At 34.8% G+C, this 21,454-nt stretch overlaps 1 protein-coding gene across 2 annotated transcripts in view; it reads right to left on the minus strand.

Moving 5' to 3' along the window:
* KDM5B (lysine demethylase 5B) overlaps positions 1 to 21,454 on the minus strand; it is a 72,793-nt gene that overhangs the window by 38,513 nt on the left and 12,826 nt on the right. The window contains exons 2-5 of one of the 2 annotated variants that reach the window (XM_007481160.3): positions 9,667 to 9,744; positions 6,125 to 6,247; positions 4,289 to 4,459; positions 2,737 to 2,793 (exon numbers count right to left, since the gene is read on the minus strand). In XM_007481160.3, the coding sequence (XP_007481222.1) occupies positions 2,737 to 2,793; positions 4,289 to 4,459; positions 6,125 to 6,247; positions 9,667 to 9,744 (429 nt within the window). The remainder of the gene's footprint in view (positions 1 to 2,736; positions 2,794 to 4,288; positions 4,460 to 6,124; positions 6,248 to 9,666; positions 9,745 to 21,454) is intronic. The other variant, XM_001364144.4, reaches the window with a different exon arrangement.

Consider the following 21,454-nt stretch of genomic DNA (forward strand, 5'->3'; position numbering starts at 1 on the left):
ACATTGTCCTTCCTGATTTCAAAAGAGGTCCATAAGATCCTTACTCTAATAAGCACGAAAGAAGCTATGATAGAAAGAATTCTATGTTACAGAAGGAACTATATATTAACATTACTATAAAGTGGTAAAAATCAAAGGCAAAACAAAGATTAATCATTTTAATAAGCAGTGAACTGTCAATGGTATCTTTAAATCTTGCTCAGATTATGTCCTTGCCTCCTGAAAATGAAATCATTATTATTCCTGTAAACTACTTTTTAATTTAAAGATAATTTTTAAAACTTGTGAAAGGAAAGATGACAGGCACCCAAAGATATTTCCTACTGATCAGTAAAAGCCCCACCTAACTCCAAAAGTTATCATTGTTGAGAACAAAATTCAACAGATAAGCTTAAGACTTTTAACTAGGTAGTCACTGATCTATCTTCATGAGACCTGTATTAGAACAGGAATATTTAATGTGTTGACAAGAATCAGCTAGATATGTACTATCTGTATATCTGTATGAGGGTTAAGTGACACTTGAACAAAAATATATATGAAGAACCTTTCGAGATCTTATAAGATATGAATAACCTGTTATCATATAGCTATACTATTAAAATTAGTTCCTTAAACAAAAGCTATGGATAAAACTTTTAGAAAAAAAATATTCTAGTGCATATGGGAAGAGGGGGGGCGGAAGCATACATAGCACTATAAAACTGAAATTCTAAGTCTCTGAGCTTCCTAATAAGAATCTTCAGTTCCGAGAAAATCAAATAAATAATTCAAACTATCTCTATATATCTCTGCTATAGCCTAGGTAAAATTACTTCCAAAACCTTACTGGGTTAACTATCCACTATATGTAGATAACATATATAGACTCTAATCTAAAAGAAACTTAAGGTTCTTTAATCAGTGGTATTAGAATTCTAGGAAAGAACAGCTCATCATATAGTCAATAAAAACTGGGGTCCAAATACTGCTTTTGATTCTCCAAAGGAACTTCTCTATCCTTTGCTATAAGTTTTAAAACAGTAACAATTAAGGTTGTAAAACTGATTTTAATAAGAGGAAAGGAAAAGAGTCACTTTTTTAAAATTACCCATTACTTTGGAAAACCAGCTCTGGGACAAGATGTCAGGTTAGGAGTGATTTAAAAAATTGATCCCACATGGTATTATTACAGTCACCTGGACCTAGATCTTCACTTAAATTTGAAAAGATTGTCTGGATCCCTTGACAAGAATTGGAACAAGAATTTTACTTGGAACCTGCTTTTGTGCTAGAGCAAAAGATATTGTTCATATATGAGGCAGGAGAAAAAAACCTAAAGTCTACCAGGTAATTATATCACTTCAAAATATAGCATGTTTATCTTTGTCATATCTGATACCATCAAATACAAGGTATAATTTTGATTGCATAAGAGAAAAGGTACAAGGATGATATTATCACTTTATAACCTTAAAAGGTAAATAGATTCTCCAAAGGAAAGAGTCTCTTTTAACAAAGGAGACTCTTAGAAGATAATTAGAGAACAAGTCTATAGTGAAACAACCCTCATACACACTACTTTCCCAATTACTTCCTCAGCTCCCAAACCTGCCCAGTTCTTAACCCAGCATTATTAGCCCAGCAGTTCTCCTACTATGGAAACAACTCCATCAGACATATTTTAAAAAGTTGTTTTACTCATCTTTTATCAAACTAATACACTCATCTGAAAAATACTCCACTCATTGTAATATCCCTTAAGAATGCTTTAGCAATACAAATTTAAAGCCCAAAACTCAATTGCTTGAGATTAAGACTGAGTAAGATCAAATACAAATTTAAATAATTCCATTTCCCTGAGCCAGCACTACTCCTTTTGGGGCAGGGAAATGAATGAAAAAAAACATGCAAGAGTTGGTGCTACAAAATTTTATAGATTTTATAGGATGCTAGACACATTAAACCATCTTCAGAATAGGATAACTGTTCTAGGCCTCTGAAATTTCTTTTAATGCCCATGTTTAGAATGACTTAGACAATTTTGGAATTAATCATGGCAAAAGAAGCTATAACCTAGATCAATGAAGCTCTGGAAGGGCAAAAGGCCCCAGAGGCTTCACTCAGCAGCAAAGTAAACCTAATTTTCAGCTACTAGATGGAAGCTAAATGACAGCAGTCCAGAGTCAGTTCCCTACTGGAAAGAGAGCAAGGACGTGTAAAAAAAAAAACAAAAAACTACCTAACTCCCTTCATCTCTTAACACCATTTCAAAGCCCAATCAAATGTTAAGGGGGTTGGCTAAAAAGCAGCTCACTTATATCCTGAAGTATTTTGCTGTTCTGGCCCAGAAAAAGCAGAACTTAAAATCACATATCCATAAAAATCCAGTCAGTGTCCTCCCCAAAAGCTAAGCCACCAAGGCCCTAGTCCCCAGTTTAGAAAGCAAGGAAAACAAAAAACTGGAGACCAACACAGGACCTATTTGTGAAGCACTGCTGGCTGGAGTAGGAGATGGGGCCCCTAAAGTATTATGGGCCAAAGCAAAAAGAAAAAAACACAAAGCACTACAACACATACACAATGAAAGGCAAGTAAAATCACATTTTAAAAAAAAATAAGAAAAAAGAAAGCCAATGAAGCCTGAACATCTGGCACATCAGGATGGGGGTAATAATGACAATAGTGCAGAAAATATAGCTTTCAGGCACGGCAGATTTAAAACAAAAACAGCACAACAACAAAAAGGAAACGTACCTTTTCCAGAACGCCATGATCCACTAAACACATCAGTTTGGAACATATGTCAGGTGCCTATTGCAAGAGAGAGCTTGGAAAGTTACACTTAACAAAAAGTGGGGCCACAAAAATCCAGGTCACAAGCAGCCCAAGTGTGTCTCCTGCTCTTGTTGTTTCTTTCCACAATGACTAGGCCCATTGCCATAGGCCAGGTTCACATCTCTCCAAGCACTGGCTACCTGACTGATGATGCACTGAGCTTTGATCTTATATTACCTGAGCCAGAGACATTCCTCAAACAATAAATGCAATTCTGAATAGGGTACAAGGAAGAGGCAACTCTTGAAAAATCTATAGTTTTAATAAGTGTGGATTCATTGGTTCATCCTGGGAAAATGCCATAAAGAATGAAAGACTTAAAACAGAATTCTGCCATTTCATTCAATTGGCATATCATGTCTGGAACTTTTAGACCTATCAAGAGTTTATTACTCATTTACATTCCAGTTTCTGAAAATGAGATTACTTTATTAATTGGATCAGGCTTTGTTGTTTGATACAGCATACAAAACTGAGAACCTGAAAGACTTAAAGACATTAAACACTGTAAATACTTATGATCCTATAAAATCACCTTTCTTACCTTCTTCATGATTGATTTATTAACAAATTAACACATTCTTATATTATTCAAATAACTATGAATAATCATAGAGCACAGTACTTCTGAACAGAATTTCCACATTCCTTCTCATGTCAGACATATTTTAAACGTTGCTTGTTTTTTAAAGCCTTGGACCATGATGGCAAAGACATGGCACAAGTGCCCCAGTGTGCCAGAGGGGGCTGCTCCATTCCTCTCCATTGAGCCTGACATTTTTTGCCTGCCCTGCCCCTCTGTCCAGCAGACAAAGGAGCACTTCCTCCCTTTCTCTGAGGTAAGAGGGGGCCCTAACAGGCAGCTTGAAGGTGCCATTTGGGCATGCAATCTCTAAAAGGTTCACCAATGCTGGCCTAGAACTAAAATCTGTTCTCTTGATCAGGCTAAGATAATGGAGAACATGACAAATGTCAATAGACCTAAAGCTTTTCCCATCTTAAAATAAGCATGTCTAGAAAAAATATACTCAAATTATTAAGATCCTACTCCCCTAAAAATCTCAATGAAGATCCCATCCAATAAGAGAATGAGAGGGAAGATATTTCTTCAGTTGTACAATCACCAGGAACACAAAAGTAAAACAGATTTGATTAAAAACCACAAGACTTCATTCAAAAGCAGTTATAAGACAAAACTGGCACATTTATTCAACAAGTCATTTGATGAAAGAAGCTTCTCTTAGTTATTAACAAATTTCAACTTACAATCTAAAGAAGAAAAGATCATGTATTATGCTATACTTAACCAAAGAAGTTCACTGCTGAAAATTTAAAATACTGACATTCTGAATAGGATCTTTGAAAAATGATTCAAGGCCTTCTCCCTAGTCCCACTCTTATTCCTCCTTCTTTAAAAGAAAAGCAAACAGTAGTTACAAAAAACAAGTTTCAGCTACCAACCAATACTCACCAGCAGACTAGCTCCAGACTGGAATAGATTGTAAGGGTAAAGGATTCGCTCATAATGTGCTCGGATGTGTGAGCCTACAGCTTTGCCAGGAGCAAATCCCATCTTGGTGGCAATTTTGGTCCATTTTCTCTCCTTGCAAACAACATCAAATCCACCTTCTTCTGCAACTAACTATTAAATAAAATAGAAAATTATATTCAGCATTCAAGTGTCAGGTCATAAAAATAAATTTTATTGGTCATCTGGTATTAGACAATTTCTAAAAATAATTTTCATGTCAGAATAAAGATCTTAAATTTCTTTAGTTTTCCCATCATATGGAAAATGAACTTTCCTTTCCTTACTACTATAATGAATGTATAAGCATAAGACTAAAACAGAGGCTTTCAAAGAAGGTGTCTTTGTATTAATCTAAACTGGTCTAAAAGTGGGTGTTTCAACAAGGATGAAATATTTACTTAATTGCACCAAAGTAGTTTCAAGTAGATCAAACTTGCCACTGGAGGGAACAAAGAAAAGAGTAGGACTGTAGTGTCATCCAAATTTTCTCCCCAGTCACAAGCTAGATTGGAGCTAGTGAGGACAGTAAGGCATGTGACCTGTTTATAGCTGAACTGGGGCTTATCGTGGGTAAGATTCCCATGCTCTATACTTCAAGGTATGCTATATATATGCTTCCTTCCCTTTTGTGGCCAGCAAAATTATTTTGAGAAAGCCTAACAACTATCCTGTGTAAACTAAAGGATAAGAAGTAACATCCACAGGCCTAGAGAATCTTGGGAAAGCAGAGTTAGGACTCTCCGAACAGGTAACCATTACTAACAACAGATATGGGAAAAAAAGTCTTCAAGCCCCAATGCATGGAGCCCCAGAACCTGGGTTCAACTCTGGCCTTAAACACTTCCTAATTATGTGACTAGACAAGTCACTTAACCTGTTTGCCTAGCCTTTGCCCTTCTAAGAGTTGTCACTACACAGAAAGGGTTTGTTTTTTTTTTTTTAAAGATTGAATAAAATCCCCAAGTTGTTTCTGGGTTATGACTTTGCAACCATTCCCCTCTTGCCTCAAGTTACTCCTCTTTACTAAAGAGGTGAAAGAAAAAAAGAATTGTCAGTGAGGTCCTAAGGGGACAAATAGAAGAGGTTTCACAAGCTGCATTACTGATTCAGTAATATTGTAAGAGACTGAGAGGCATGATGCTATGCCAGACTTTCAAAAACAAAGAATTAATAGATCCTTGTTAACAAAGAGCACATATGTTACATATATCCTCTTCCCATTTTGGAACTGGTAAAACAAGAAAAATAATTGAGTATATGTAGGAGGAGCTGTATCAGTACTGAAGATCTTGTCCCTAAGGAGAGAACCAAGGAGTTGTGAGAAGTCACAAAAAGACAAATTTAGGGTTGGTACTAGGAAAAATTTCTTAGCACTTAAGGGCTATAACAAAAGTACAAACTGGGTACTTCAAAAAGTAATTGGTTCCCTATTCATGGAAATGTTCAGTAAGAGCTGGATGACTACTTATTAGATGTTAAAGAGTGTGGATACTTCTATGTAAGAGATGGACAAATAACCTCAAGGTCCCTTCCTCCTCTCCAAACTGTCATTCTGTATCTATCAAATAAACTATCTAAATGTACTAGCAGGTCCTGATCTAATGCCCAAGACACCCTGTTTTGAAATTAGTTTATTTGCAACAAAACAGTTTTTTCCTTAAATTTAAGTGAAGACTCATGGGAAACACAATTTGCCAATGGACTGAATGTACCTCAAACTAAAAATAGATATTATTCCATGATTAATTTTTAAAACATTCAAAAAAATCCTCTTACCCTGTTAAGCTGAAATAAATCCAATATTTTCCTTTCAACATGTGGAATTTTTAAAGTACATCCTTGGAGCTCCCAAAACTTTGCAATCTGGTCCAGAAAATTCAGTTTTACCCGAGTTTGAGCCTAGAAAACAGAATTAACATAACACAACATAACTTAATTTGATTTATAAAAATCACCAAAGTCAATATATAGAAATATATTAAAATATTATGAAATGAAATATATATATAGAAACAACATCCTACATATGGTCATATATAGCCATATCTGTATTTAAGGAAAATTACATTACTCTGGCAGCAGTATGTGGGATGAAACAGACTAGGGAAGAGACTTGAGGTAGGGAGGCCAATCAGGAGGTTGATACTTAATAGAAGATCTCAACTAGGAATGAAGAGAGGGAATAGGATATGACAGGTTGTCAAGGTAGAAACAGCAAGATTTGGCAACTGACTGGATGACTGTTCAGAGTTGAGCATATCATAGATATGAATCAGGGAGATAAGACAAAAAGTTAGTGGTTTAGAAAAGGGGAAGATAATGAATTGAGTTTTGGAGATGTTGAATTGAAAGTTATCCCTGAAGATATACAGTTTGAAATCTCAATAGCCAATTGATGCTATAGGACTGAAGCTCAGAGAGACTAAAGCTGGATATAGAGATCTGAGAGCCATCTACAGAGATGACCAGCTGAATTCATGAGAGCTGATGAGATTACCAAGAAAGAGTAGAACAAGAAATTCTTAACCTATGGCCCATGAACTGGTGTTATATTTTGACAACTCTTATTTCAATTAGCTGGTTTTATACACTTAAAAATATTATATGAAGCAATACAAAAGTGTGTAAACAAAGACACAGATGCAGACACTCACACAAGTTAAAAATTCCCAGTATGTAGCAAGAAAACTTGAGTAGAACTTTAAGGAATACCCAGAGAGACTGCAATATAAAGCCAGCAAAGAAGACTGAGAAGGAGCAGTCAGATAGTTAGGAAAAAACGGGAAAAAATGTCTAAAAGGACATGGTCCAATAAGTGTCACTCAGCTGATATTAAGAAGGATTAAAACTAAGAAATGGGTATCAAGTTTAGGAATAATAAGTCATTGTTAACTTTGGAGAGAGCAATTTCAGTTGAATTATGAGTGAATGAGAAAAAGGATTACCATAGCTTTTTCAAAAGTGAAGGTTTTTAAGGTTTGAGAGATGGGTATATCTGAATATGGGAAGGAAGGAAAAAACAAATTGGAGAGAAAGGATGGAAAGGCGAGGAGGTCACTTCTTTCAGATAGTGGGAGAATATTTAAGTGTAAGAAGTGACATCAAGTTGTCTAGAGAGGAAAGAAAACCAACCTCAGTAAAGAAGTATTTCCTCAGTAAAGAAGATGTAAATAAGGACCCCCTCAGCAAGAGAGGACACAAAGATGTAAGAAGCTTGACAAGGGGGAAAAGAGTTTAGAATAGCTTCCATGAGAAGGTTAGGGATCAATTAAAGAATAAAAAGACACTCTGGTTTCAGTGAGGGTCCAACAGAGATTGAATGGCATGAATTTGTCATGTGACCCATCAAAATAGATAAGAGGCTTCTCTCAGTCTTATTCAGGAACCCAGGCAGGAAAGAATGGAAGTTATCTACAGCTGAGGTTTGGAAAAATAAAGAGTGATGAAAAGATCAGGAGACTAATGATTCAAGAGCAGAAAAGGAAAAGGCTGAAATGGTTAATTGTCAGTGTTGAAGCTGGAGGGACAGGAATGTGAAGTTAAGAGCAAGGGTAATGGTTTGAGAAGACACTGAGGCAGAGTGATGAAAAACAGGTTAAGAGTGTCAGAATATCAATTAGAGAATGAAACATTTATAAGTCAAGGTGAAATCTAGTGGCTAAAGAATGAATGGGTCAATAGAATTTCGAGAAGTTAAGGAACTGTAATGTTAGGGAGGTTTGAAGGAACATCTAAGTAGAGATGTTAAAAGTTCCTTGGTATAAGAATTAGAAGTGGGAAGGGGAGGAAGAAAGTAAACAAGGTATTAAATTCCACATTGTGCTCATTTGACAGCTGAGAAAACTGAGGTAAATAGGGTTAAATAACTTGACCAGGGGTCACACAACTAGTAGGTATTTGAGTCCATATGAAGACTCCAAATCAGTAGGGAAATTTAAACAACTCAACTTGAGATTCCAGCTCAAATCTATCACAGATTGGAAAAGTCAACAAAAAAAAAAAGAAAAATGACATGTCACAGAAGGGGTTACAGGAAAACAAGCACTGCTAGTGGATTTGTAAACTGATCTATCCATTCTGGCAAAGCAATATGGAACTATGTCTATGCATTTCCTTTAACTCATTGATACCAATACTAAGACCTTAATAAGGAGACCAAAGAGAAGAAAAAGTTTAAAAGGTAGAAAAATATTCATTGCAGTTCTTTTGGTAGTGGCAAAGACCTGGATACTAAAAGGCTGTCATCCATTGTGGAATGGCCAAAGAAATTTTGGTATATAAATGTAATAGAGCACAACTGTGCTGTAAGAAATTAAGAAACTTTCAGAAAAACCTGGAAGACTTATATGGACTGAGAGTACAATAAGTAGAAGAAATTGCAGAACTGATATACTATTAGATCAAACTGGAAAGGCTGAAAAACAGGACTCTGACCAATGTAATGATGATTAAAACTCTTACCCATAGGGATTCAACAACAGAATTTTTCTAAGACATACATTTTGGACAAGGAAAAATTGTATCAGAGGGGGTGGAAAGGAAACAAAGAGAGAAAGTTGAAAGGAAAATAAAAATTGTGTTAATTTAAAAAAATAAATGAAACCTTGGGAGATTTACATGAAATGATAAAGGAAGGAAAATAATCTGAGTCAACAAAGAACTGCTTCAATAATTCAGAATGAGTAGAAAACTTTGATTAAATGGTTACTGAGTAAAGTAGGTAAAAGTAAAACTTTTTACTGAAAGTAAAAAATGAAGAGCAAAGAGAACCAGAGAAAGACAGTCATTGGCAGAGGAACCCAATGTTATTAGATGACTTCCAAATGACTGACAGAAGAGATATAAGAGAAAAAGGTCTGAACCGATAAATTCTCAAGAGCACAGTTGAGGAATGGACACTTAGAGGAGAACAAGGGTGAGAATCAATAAGAAAATAGGGCAGTTCTTCTAAATGGTTAGTGAGTGTTAACTTCAAAGAAGGCAAGAAAAGTTGTGGAGTAGTAATGGCAGAAGATTTCAGCAATCACTAAACCAGCCTTGGTCTGCTCCTTTATGAGGGGAGATGGGGGGATAGACGGTGAGTAGTGGGTTCCTAACAGAGGTTAACAGGCAAAGCCCACATTGTTCAGATAAGGCCTGCCTTAGCAGTAACTCTGTACTTCCTCCTTTGGAGTAGCTGATTTTATAATATCTGGTTTAGTGCACAAGACTGAAACTATTGCTATCATGCCATAATACTGTTTTCAGAAAGTTGTCACATTTAACCTAAAAGACCAGAAAGATTATAAATCTTAAAAGAATAATATTCCTGACATTACCTCCAATTCATTCAGTCTCTGGATTCGAGGGGTAAAATGAAGTTTATCAACATCACACGCAAATGGTGGTTGCCAGGCCTAAATGAAAAAAGGCAGCAATTAAAAAGATGTCATTTAAAGTACCAATTTCCAGAAATCAAATGCTGTAAACAGTCCCAACATCCAAAAAAGGGCTGGAGGGGGAGCACACCTCCCATTTTCATTTACTGCTATATAGCTAATATCCTATAAATTGACTTTTGAATATTCTTTTTGTTACCACTAACAGAATTTTTAAAAAACAAAAACATTAAAAACGAAAGTGTTCCCAAACATAGAAATAATTACAAGTAAGGCTAGGCTTAAAACTCAAAACACACAAAAAAAGCTTTTCTGACAATACTGACACTACTCAATGAATGAAGTCTGAGTAAGAACACAAAGTGGCTAGGATTATGTCAATTGGCTCACAAGTTGCAAAGAAAACCATAGGATCAAACTCTTGACAAAAAAAGGAAATGACAAATATTGGAGGGGATGTGAGAAAACAAACAGTAATGGTCTGCTGGTAGAGCTGTGAAATGGTCTACCCATTCCAAAAAGAATGTTAAAGAACATGCACAATATCTTAATCAAGTGTAGCACTATATCTCTATAAAACAGGGGTTACCTAAATGAAAACACGAAAAGGGAGCAGGTAGAATTCCACAAGTAATTTTCTAGAGAAGATTCTATCTCCATATTCCCATAATGCTGATCATTTGAATCATTTGATTATCTATAGCAATCTTTAAATGCCTTTCCCAAGTGTCTCTCATTCATGGGTTAAATATTTGTGTGTATTTTAAAGAGGCTATGTCTCCCACTTTTTAACCAAACTAGAAAGTATAGACTATGCAGTAGATCTCACTATTATTCAGCATGTGAGATTTCACTTAAGACTAGTTTGAACATCCTCAGACAATATAGACAACATAATTACCTACTGTGCCAGTCCCCCCAATGACTCCCTCTACTCAAATTGATATACTCAGTGTAAACAGACACCAGATCAAATTAGCCCACTCCAGCTCAGAATACTAAAGCTCAAAGGATCAGCCATTGTTTCAATGCCCCTAGAAGCTGAGCATGTGTCATCAAGCCAGAAGGCTAGATCATATAAAAATTCTATGATAAGGAGAGAACTATGTTTAGAGCTTGTCAGAATATGGATATCAGGAACCAAAACTGTTGATTGAGTCTCCCTACACAAAGTCAATAAGCTTTGGGAGAGACTGACTAAACAGTAATCTTCTATAAATAAATATAAATATCTAGAGCATATTATCCTAAAAAAAAAAATCAGAGCAAATTTTATCATTCTTGGTAATCAAGTGTGAGGACAGAGCTGTCACTCAGTTTTAAGTTGTCCATTGCTAACTGTAAAGCTCTACTGCTGATGAATTGGTTATTAGGTGGATTCCTAGGTAGGTTAAGGGAGTTAGTGTTCTTGGCAGAACCTGCTTTGTGATGCCATTACTTTTAGACAAGCAAAAGCTTCATAATAGGGAAGATAAAAGACCATTAAATACAAGTTCATAAGAAAAAAAAAAGTCAAGTAGAAATAAGGAGCTAACATTTATGTAAACTTTCCAAGATTCTCACTGAAATTCTTGGTAAGACACATGGGGCACCCATGAGTTATACAATAATCAAATATAGAAACTTTTAAAGTTACATGCAAGAAAACCAATCTCCCTAAATTAACATCTCCATGAATTTCATGCTTTTCAAAAATATTTCCCAATATGAAAACTTACAGAATCATTATGTGAATTCTGCAAGGGGGGGGGGGGGGGGGGGGCAGCACCCAGCACAACTAGATGGCTCATTGGATTTAGAGCCAAATCCAGAGATATAAATCCTGAATTCAAAACTGACCTCACACTTCCAACAGTATGACTGAACAAGTCACTTAACCCCATCATTTGCCTGGTCCTTACCACTCTTCTACCTGGGACCAAGTACACAGTATTGATTCTAAGATAGAAGGGATGAGTTTTTTAAAAGTCCATCAGACTGAAAGCCCTTCAGAATAATTGCCTATATAATCTTCCTATAATTATGTTTTAGCTATTTTCAATATTTTACATTTAAAATATGTGCAGAATAAAAGTTGACACTTACATGAGTCCAGCTGCTTCCTTCAATACAAAGTATATGTATTAAGTAGGAATGTGGGAATATAAAACCCTCCATGATGTGAACGGATTAAATATTTTCTTTATGCCCACTACCTAAAACATACCACCTAACAGCAATTTAATGCAAAATAAAATTGAGAAATATTTGGTGCAAGAGAATTTTTTTACACTGTTTCAGAAAGTGCTCAATTCTAAAGTAAAGAATGTCAAGAAAACTAAATTTGACAAGTAATCAGATCCCATCATCCAAACCTCTGACTACCAACACAAGCCAATGTGGAGGCATAGTTAATTCAACAGAGTCAACATAGTTTAAACCTGACACTCCCAAACTTGCAAATGATATACCTTTCTATCTTTCTAATTGTAAAGAACTGAAGAATAGCAAAATGAGAAAGAATATCATCTTCCAAAAACTCAATAACTCCCTACTGGAAAAGGACCAATTAAAATAAGTCAAAAGGAAATTCCTATTAGTTTACCAAGAACCATAACCAAGATAAATTGTGGCTTGCACTCAAACAAACCCAATCATACATAAAGGGCAAAATTCTTCCTAGAGTGATGTTCAAGTTTTCACTTATTTTGAATGGGATGCCATCAAACTAGTAAAGGATAGTGACCAGCCAACTCTAAAGGATATTCTTTCTGAGTATCAAGACACATTGGGCATAAAAGTTTAATTATCAATTCTGATAAGCTTTCACACAAAGCTTCCCTCACAAAAAAACTAGATGATGTCTGTAGATAGTATAAGCATTAACCCCATAAGTTTCCCTTATCATCCACAGAGTGTTTGCTCAGAAAAGTTTTCAGGACACCTATGAAAAGATTCACTCTTCTGAGCCTACTATTCAGTTAATTCTATTTTTCTAAACCTTACACTTTACAATAACCTGAAATTTTAGTCAGAAATAACAGGTACATGTCATTTTCCCTTTTAAAGTATTGAACATGAAAGTGGAGAGGTTTTCCCCCACTATCTGTGTTGTCCAACAAAACTAACTCCTCAAGACTCTCATTCTCAGGAACACCATATGTTGTCTCCCAGTTGTGTCAAGTTTGGAGTTTTGAGTCTGAACTTTTTAAAATTAGAATTCTCACCTCTCCCCATACTCCAAGAGATACATTTTCCTTTCCCTAAAAATCATTTCTTAGTAGAGAAACCATCTTTTCTTTGTATAGATAACTTCAGTAAAGCTTTAGAGCCAATGAAAGGCTGTAATATAGCCAATCCTTTTCAATCCTAACTAATCATGCATGCCCTTTCCTCCTCTATGGTCAGAATCGAGACTTCTCCATTGCATGCCTCACATCCCTCGGTGTTACAGTAGAGCACTATGTGAAGCAAACTGTATTTGTTTCAGTTCCACTTAATGAAGTATCACCTTATATTTTTATAAAACCTAAGTATAAGCAGAGAATTTGGTTTCTGAGATGTTTGTGTCTAATAAAAAAAAAAGATTTACTTCTGAATTTACAGATACCAGCTGCTTATAAATGTAAACCTAACTTTCAAAAAAAGACCCATACAATAGTGTCCTGTACACCAATGATCCAAAACTGTTTAACAATAATGAAATATGAAAGGGGTGGGGATCAAGCTTATATTTAACTATAAATTATTTATTAGCCCCCCATTTCTTCTGCTGAATGTTATAGAATTTTATCCTCTATTTCAGCATGATCTATTTTTTAAAGTGTTTAATATAGAACTTTATCCTATTTCATGTTCTATTTTTTAAAGGGGTTCTATGTTCTATGTTCTATTTTTTAAAGGGGTTTTAAGTAAGCTTTTATGGTATTAAATTTCTTTCATCTCTTTTCTTCCTTCTTAAAAACCCTTTTTTCTGACTTTGTATCAGTTCCAAGGCAAAATAGCAGTACAGGCTAGGCAATTTTGTCCAGTTACACAGCTAGAAAATGTCTGAGGCTAGATATGAACCCAAGGACTCATGACTAGGCCTGGCACTCTATCCACTGTACTCACCCAAGAGATTCAAATTTTGACAAATTCTAATTGGAGAAGTTATGGTTAATAATGCAAAGGTTACCTTATCTACCAAACTAACACACACTCACTTGATCTCTCATAGAATACATAAGTACCTACATACAAATAAACACATGTAAATTTGTATGGTTTTATAAAAAACTTAATTACAAAGAAAATCTATAAAAGCACTTTTTTTAAAGCATACTTTGTGCACTGACATATAGAAGTTTAATTTTAATTTTCTTAATTTCAGAGGTCTTTAATAACACCCTTCTAAAGCTCCTTAAACCTAATACAGCTTTAAGAGATGTTAGGAAGGACTAATCTATGAGAATGTTTAAGTGTCTGTCTACCTTATGGCAATTAATTAACATTTTTAATATTTTATCTTACAAATCATCCTGGTTCTATGAAAACAAATTTTATAGAAAGCAAATGGAATTGGTACAAATATTTGATAATTCTTTGTTTACACCTATTGAAAAGGAATGTTTAAAAACCAGGAATAGCACCTGGCTAGTGAATACTGCTCAGAATTTTTAGTGTGCTCTCTACTGGTTCCTTGCTAGTTCAGCTAGTTGGAGTATGTATGTGTTCATAATGTGATTGCAAAAACTAACTTTCTTAACAATCATTCAGGAAGACCTTAAAGAGGCTCTTTGATAATAGGTCTATCTTTACTTCAAGTATTAGCAAGTGTTGAAGCCTTTGCAAAGCCAAGTTTCTCTTACTATCAATTAAATTTATTCACTTTTGTTGTTCAGTCATTTCAATTATGTCCAACTCTTCAGTGAGTTTTCTTGGCAAAGATACTAAAGTGGTTTGCCATTTCCCTCTCAGGCTCATTTTACAGAAAAGGAACTAAGGCAAATGGTTAAGCGACTTGCCCAGAATCTCACAGCTAAAATGTCTGAGACCAGATTTGAACTTGGGAAGATTCCAAGCAATTCTCACCTACTTTCTCATTAGAAATTTATTCATTAGCATCTTCCTTATTCTCCCAAAATAAGGATGTCTTTAGAACATGTCTCTCTAAACATATTTTTTTTTCTCATCTTCCATTTCAAGGAGGACTCTTTCAAAATTTTTGGAAGTAATGACAACTATTTTACAGAAGGTAAACTTAGCAACTTATTGTAAAGGAAATCAGATTTCCAAATCAAGTCTTTCCATGTGATCCCATTCCTAAAAACTGAAAACTACCCACATGAGACATTCTTCTACTGAACTTGTCCATGGCTTTTGTTTATAATGGAGCACAGCTTTTTTGTTACTGCTACAGTTGTACTGCTACACAGAACTTTTAAAAAATTCAAGATAGGCAAAATACTAATTCCATTATGTTTTATTGCTTCCAATAACTAAAAAATTACTACTCATTATCAAAAGTAACAATATTAGGTTATACTACCATGCCCTAAATTTAAATAAAACAAAATAGGTTAAGTTATTAACAAAACTACCAACCATATAAACATCCTATCTTTTCCCACCACCACCCTCTTTTCACTGCCAAATTTCTAGAAAGAATTTCTTACTTGCTGCCTCAACCTCTCCACTACCTACTACTCACTCTTCAAACCAGAAATCTAATCCATTCTTATGACTCCTATACTATATATCCAGCCCCAATGTCTATCCTATGCTCTGCTTGCCTGCTGGACACTAGTTAGATATCCTGTATGCATCTCCAAGTCAATAGGAACCCATCTAAATCCATCTTTTCCCCTAAAATCTGTCCCTCTTCCCAAGTTGCAAATTTCTGTTAATGACACAATCATTTTTGAAGGGACAGTACAGGTGAGTTTAACACATGATCTATCTGAAAACAATAGTGCACTTGAGCTAGAACCTAGAACTGTAGTGAAAGGCAAAAAAAGGGTAGCTCAAAAGTCAGATTCTGGTGCACCATAAACATCAGACTATGGACATTTTTATTTTATACCATGAGGTAATAAGAACTACTGTTTTAGGGGAAAACATGAGCAGACTTCATTAGAAAAATCTGGCATTATTTGGAATGGAGAAATGGAAAGCTGGAAGAACAATTAGGAGTCTATTATACTAGTCCAAGCAGAAGTTGACAATTGCCAAGACTTAGGGTAGTGTCAGAATGATTAAAGTCAAGGGAATTGATGGATGGATGAGAGATTGTGGAGAAATCATAAAAAGAAAAAATGGGTTGAATGGTCAAGATAAAACAAGCAGGGCACTTCAGTTTTGAATCTGGGTGACAAGTAGGAAAAAAAATTCCCTATACATTGTAGTCTACTGAAATATATCTTCTTCCTTTAAAACAATACAAATATCTTATCCTTCTTATCAGTCCATCAATACTTTCCGGATTCCCAGTAATCTCTCCTTTGCTTATATTCTTTTTTTTTTTTTAATAACCCTTACCTTCCGTCTTGGAGTCAATACTGTGTAAGGGCTCTAGGCAATGGGGGTCAAGTGACTTGCCCAGGGTCACACAGCTGGGAAGTGTCTGAGGCCAGATTTGAACCTAGAACCTCCCATCTCTAGGGCTGACTCTCAATCCACTGAGCCACCCAGCTGCCCCCACCTTTGCTTATATTCTCCCTTTACCTTTCTCCCTCCTCATCAGAATATCAGCTCTAGAGAACAAAAAAAGAATTTTTTTCATCTTTGGATCCCAAGGTTGGCAATGACATACATATAAGGTACATTCAAATGTTTGCACAACTACATTTGGGGAAGAGTTTAAGTATAATTCTATCTAATGTAAATAGGCTGGAGGATTAGAGTAGGAAATCTTTCCAAAGTTATGTGAGTTTAAGATGGTTGCCAATAAAATGAACTTAAGCAATTCATGAACAAAATTCTACACAAATAAGTCTTTTAAACAGTTGCCTAAGCATTGGAGGCTAAATGACTCTTCCAAGGTCATAATCAGTTTGTGAGCTTAGAACCCAAATCTTCTAGACTTCAAGATCAGCTCTCACTATGGCTACTTCTTAATATATATTATAATCAATTTCTGCAAAAAAGCAAAATTCAACCTCATTTTGGATATTCCCTCAATTAAGAATGTTACTTTATGCCCACACTGATGAAATCATTCCATATTAAAGTAATGACAATTTTTGAAGTGAGTTTAGAGGAGAGGATGGGAATGTTGAGGAGATATGAAACAGTTATATACAAGGGTCAATGAATGGAACTAGGGATATTTATCCAAAGGAAAAAATAATATTCTTTTTTTATATTACTTCTGTGAGACTTAAATGAGATAGCATGTCTGGAACTCTAAAAAAAGTATCATATAAATGCTAGCTATTATTATATAGAATTTTCAAAACATATAATCAAGGCTTTCATAATGTATTCACGTTCCATAGAAAAAAGGATTTTCTCCTTCAAAACTGAGATAATACGTTACTCCATTTTATTCCTTTTTTATAATGCCTTTTTTCTGTTCAAGTCTGTCATCTAGCTAAAATTTCCAAAGGATATAGTGCAAAATAGAGGTCGGTATTAGTTTCTTGTCAAATTGCTGACCAATTATCCAAGTATATTTAAATAATGAATCCTTTCCCATCTTTTGTCTTTTGTTTCATCTGATGTTAGTTTAAAAACTATTTTCCTAATGGGATATTTTATATAAAATACTTTAAAAATAGAAATTCCATCTCTACAATATATTCTCTTTATCTAGATCTCTATTTGACAAATACCAGATAATTTTAATGATACTTTGCAATGTTTTATAATCCTAGTGTACCCCTTTATATTCTTGTCCACTTATTTTTCCATATTCATTAGAGATGCTGTATTTTTTGGGTTGCGATGAAATAAAATTAGAATTTAAAAAAAAGAATGTTACTTTAGCATTCTCCCTTATGCTTGGTAAACCCCATTGTTAGTTCTCAGTTTTCAAAATCCCCTGAGGTGGACTTCAATGAAATTCTCCTGGCTATGACTGATTTGAAAAGCTTTTTTTAGACTATAGCCTGAAAGAAAAAAATATATACACTCACATTTTATTCAGGAATATATTTTATTCAACAGGAGATAGGAAGTAAAAGGGAAAAGAAAAAAGGATAAGGAAGATTAAGGGGAGAAAGGAGTTCTAAAAAAAAACAAATTCTATGGATTTGCAAAATTATTTATAAATCTTGAAATGGCAAAGAATGGAAATCTGAAGGAGTGTCCATAAATTGAGGAATGAATAAATTGTGGTATATAAATGTGATGACACTATGTTTTAAGAAATAATGAAAGGGATGGTTTCAGAGAAACTTGTAGATCTAATGATGCTGGATTAAGTGGGGGAAAAAAAAACAGGAGCACAATTTACATCAAGTGGTTTCAGTTGTGTCCCACTCTTCAAGACCCCATATTAAGGGTTTTCTTGGCAAAGATACCAAAACGGTTTACTGTAATTCATTTTACACAGTTGAGAAAAACTGAAGCAAACAGGGTTAAGTGACTTGCCTAGGGTCACACAGCTAGAAAGTGTCTGAAGTCACATTTGAACTCAGGTTCTTCTGACTCCAGGCCCAGCACTCCAAGGATGTGCCACTTGATTGCATCATTTATTTAATTTATACAATGACACTAATGTTAAAGATAAAAAATTAGAAATGAGAAACTCTTTGATTAGTTTAATGACCAACCATGAATAAAGGAGAATTATTGATTAAATATGCTACTGAATTCTTGATAGAAGTGAACAAGAGTACAGAATGAGACCAAAAAAAATTTTTTTTTGACATGGCCAATATGAAAATGTTTTGATTGACTATACATGTGTAACAGGTCTGGCCTTTTTTTTTTTTAAGTTCTCAAGCAGTAAGCAGATTTTTTCTGACTGAAAAAATATATCCTGATGTTTACCAGAACTGTGAGTAGCCATATAATTACTGTAAATATCCCTACAAGTTCAGTAGGAGGATCCCAACAGGTTTATTTTAAAAAGGGAAATAGGTATTATTCATTACTGATCATAGCAAATCTACATCTGGTAAGATTATCAGGTAAGATTATCAATTTGAATGGGACAACTTCCTCAAATATTAAAAAACTAAAGTTAATCAAGCATGGACATAAGCATAAAATGAATAAGAAAATGTTAGAGCTTGATCATACAACTCAAATCTCCCAACCTATGGGCACAGTTGCCAATGAAAGAAGACAGCAGTGACTTTGGATCGTCTAACACATAGTTCCCTCTAACTGATCAGCATGGCTGAGTTGTGATCCAATGCTGCTGCTGCATTTTTTGAAAGGACTTAATTTATTTAAAGTAGTTTTACACTGTATTTTCTATATATTTTAAGTTAAGTCCTGTTGGGAAAAGGATTTATACCAATAAAAATTATGGGACAAAGGGCAAGATAGCATCCATTAGTTACTTTAGAATATTTTCCCCTTAAGAGTCACAATGCTTCATTCTTTATATTTTGTATTCTTACCACCTAGGCAGCTCATACCTGCCATAGTAGACACTGATTTCTCAGAATATTCCAAAGAAAATGAAGAAATCAAATTCTGCCAGCATATATTGTTCAGCATTACCCAAAACTAGCTGAAGAGTTAAAGCCAGGGAAATTAAACACCCACACCCTTATTATATTAGATCTGTAAACACCCTTCCTGCCTATAAGCAGGTGACTTATAAGCAGATAAGACTACAGAAATCTAGTCACTTATAGAAATTCCAAATCAGGGCAAGGACAAACAGGATTCTGTATTAGTTCAATGAATAGGATTCAATTGCATGTCAGTTAATACAACCAGATGAAAAACTACAAGTTTCATAGGCCGAATGAAACCTCCTGAATCATTATATTTGGCTATCAGAAAGTGACATCAGTGGCCATGCATTTACCTGCAGGCATATATAAAACCAACCATTTGATAAATTATCAATGGTGTCTGAGGAGAATAGTGCTTCAAACAAGGAATTAGACTAAATGATTCATGATACCCAACTCTGGATTCTATGATTCTATCACTATTACAATGATAATCTTTTAATATTATGAATGCAAATATTTTTGGTAGCTTACCTACAGCGATAAAATGGGAACTGTGTATCTAGAGTTCAAATCTAAAATGTTAGTAGGAACTAACACTATCATTGCTAGATCATCCAATTATTTAACATGGGACAAATATATCAGTGTGTAATTGGAAATCTTGTGCCTTTGAACTACACTTCCCATTAGCCCACTGACTTCCTGTCGTTATGTGCTGATGGAGACAGGAGCTAAATTGGGCGGTATTCAGTGGCTAGCTCTCTTTGCTTCCTGGGTCCTGACTTTGGTTGAGTGGGCTGTTTGAACAGGTAGATTAGTCATGGGCACATGATTTTATTTTGTTACCTTTTTATTTTATCACTTCTAGTGATTATTAATAAATCTTATAATATATTAAAAGTATTACATATTAATTTTGATTTTTACACCAGTCTAATTCAACACCATAATTCTGACCAAGAGCTTTAATATTAGTCCTCTAGTTTGAAGAGTTTGAGATGACAGATAAAATATGATCCGTTACAGATTTAAGTTTAATCAATCTTAATGTCATATTTGAGGTCTATTGTAATTTGCTACATGTCTTTTTCTATACTTATCTGTTAAACTACTTATAATTTGTGCTGATTAGCACTTACTCTCAAATTAAATCCATGACCAATAATGACAAAAAAATATATCTAGCTCACAGGTCACTTCTCATCTAAACAAAGTCTCAGGGTTAAAAAAAGGGTTAACTATAATTCCAAGATTATAGTATCACCCAGATTTTAATAAAGTCAGTCTATGTATATATGAAACTAAAAATAATTACCATGTAATCCTTTCACGTATGAAATACTGAAACTTTCGAAGGCATGGCCAAATCTAATCACAGTTCAACAAAACAGAATCTTTTACCTGAGGCTTGTCAATAGGTGGTCTGAATTGAAAACAAATGCCTAACATAATTCCTAACTATCTAGTCTACACTAATGCCCCCAATTCATTATTTTAATTAGCAATGGCTCAAATATTGCAAGACCATTCTAGAATTCCAAAACAAATATGCAAAATACTTCCCCCACCCAAAGAATGAGGAGTCACAAAAACTAGGTTAAATTTAATTCAACAAACATGTTCAAGGCATCATACTAGGCAAGACATAAAAATGTCATTTCTATCTAATTCCATAGGTAGGAAGTAGGGGAAAATGGGAAGGGGCACCAGAAAAGAAGGCTGGTAAACAGAGTAACAGCTCCTACTGCTTCCTAATCCAACTAAGGACAATCCCCTTCCTTTCTACCCTTCCCCATATCTGAAATTCATCCCCTCTTGTATATCAACTACCAAGAAAGCCTCTCAATGAAAAAGGTGACCTCAAATTAAATCATCCAACAATTCCATTCAAAACACTCCAGAATATTAGTGGGACCAGCCTTTAAGTATTAAGAGTCAAAATGCATGACAAAGCATCTTTCACTGTCACTAGTCAAACTGCCTATTATGAGCAAGGTACTATATGCAAGGTACTGAGGATAAAATGACAAAAACAGTTCATTCCCTCAAGGTGTTCCTTTTTTTACTAGGCAAAATGGTATTTATAAAAAAATGAGTATGCCTGATAACCTGTGGAAGGACGGCTTCAG

The sequence above is a fragment of the Monodelphis domestica genome, chromosome 2 (genome assembly GCF_027887165.1).
Source record: "Monodelphis domestica isolate mMonDom1 chromosome 2, mMonDom1.pri, whole genome shotgun sequence".
In the NCBI taxonomy this organism is placed as follows: Eukaryota; Metazoa; Chordata; class Mammalia; order Didelphimorphia; family Didelphidae; genus Monodelphis; species Monodelphis domestica.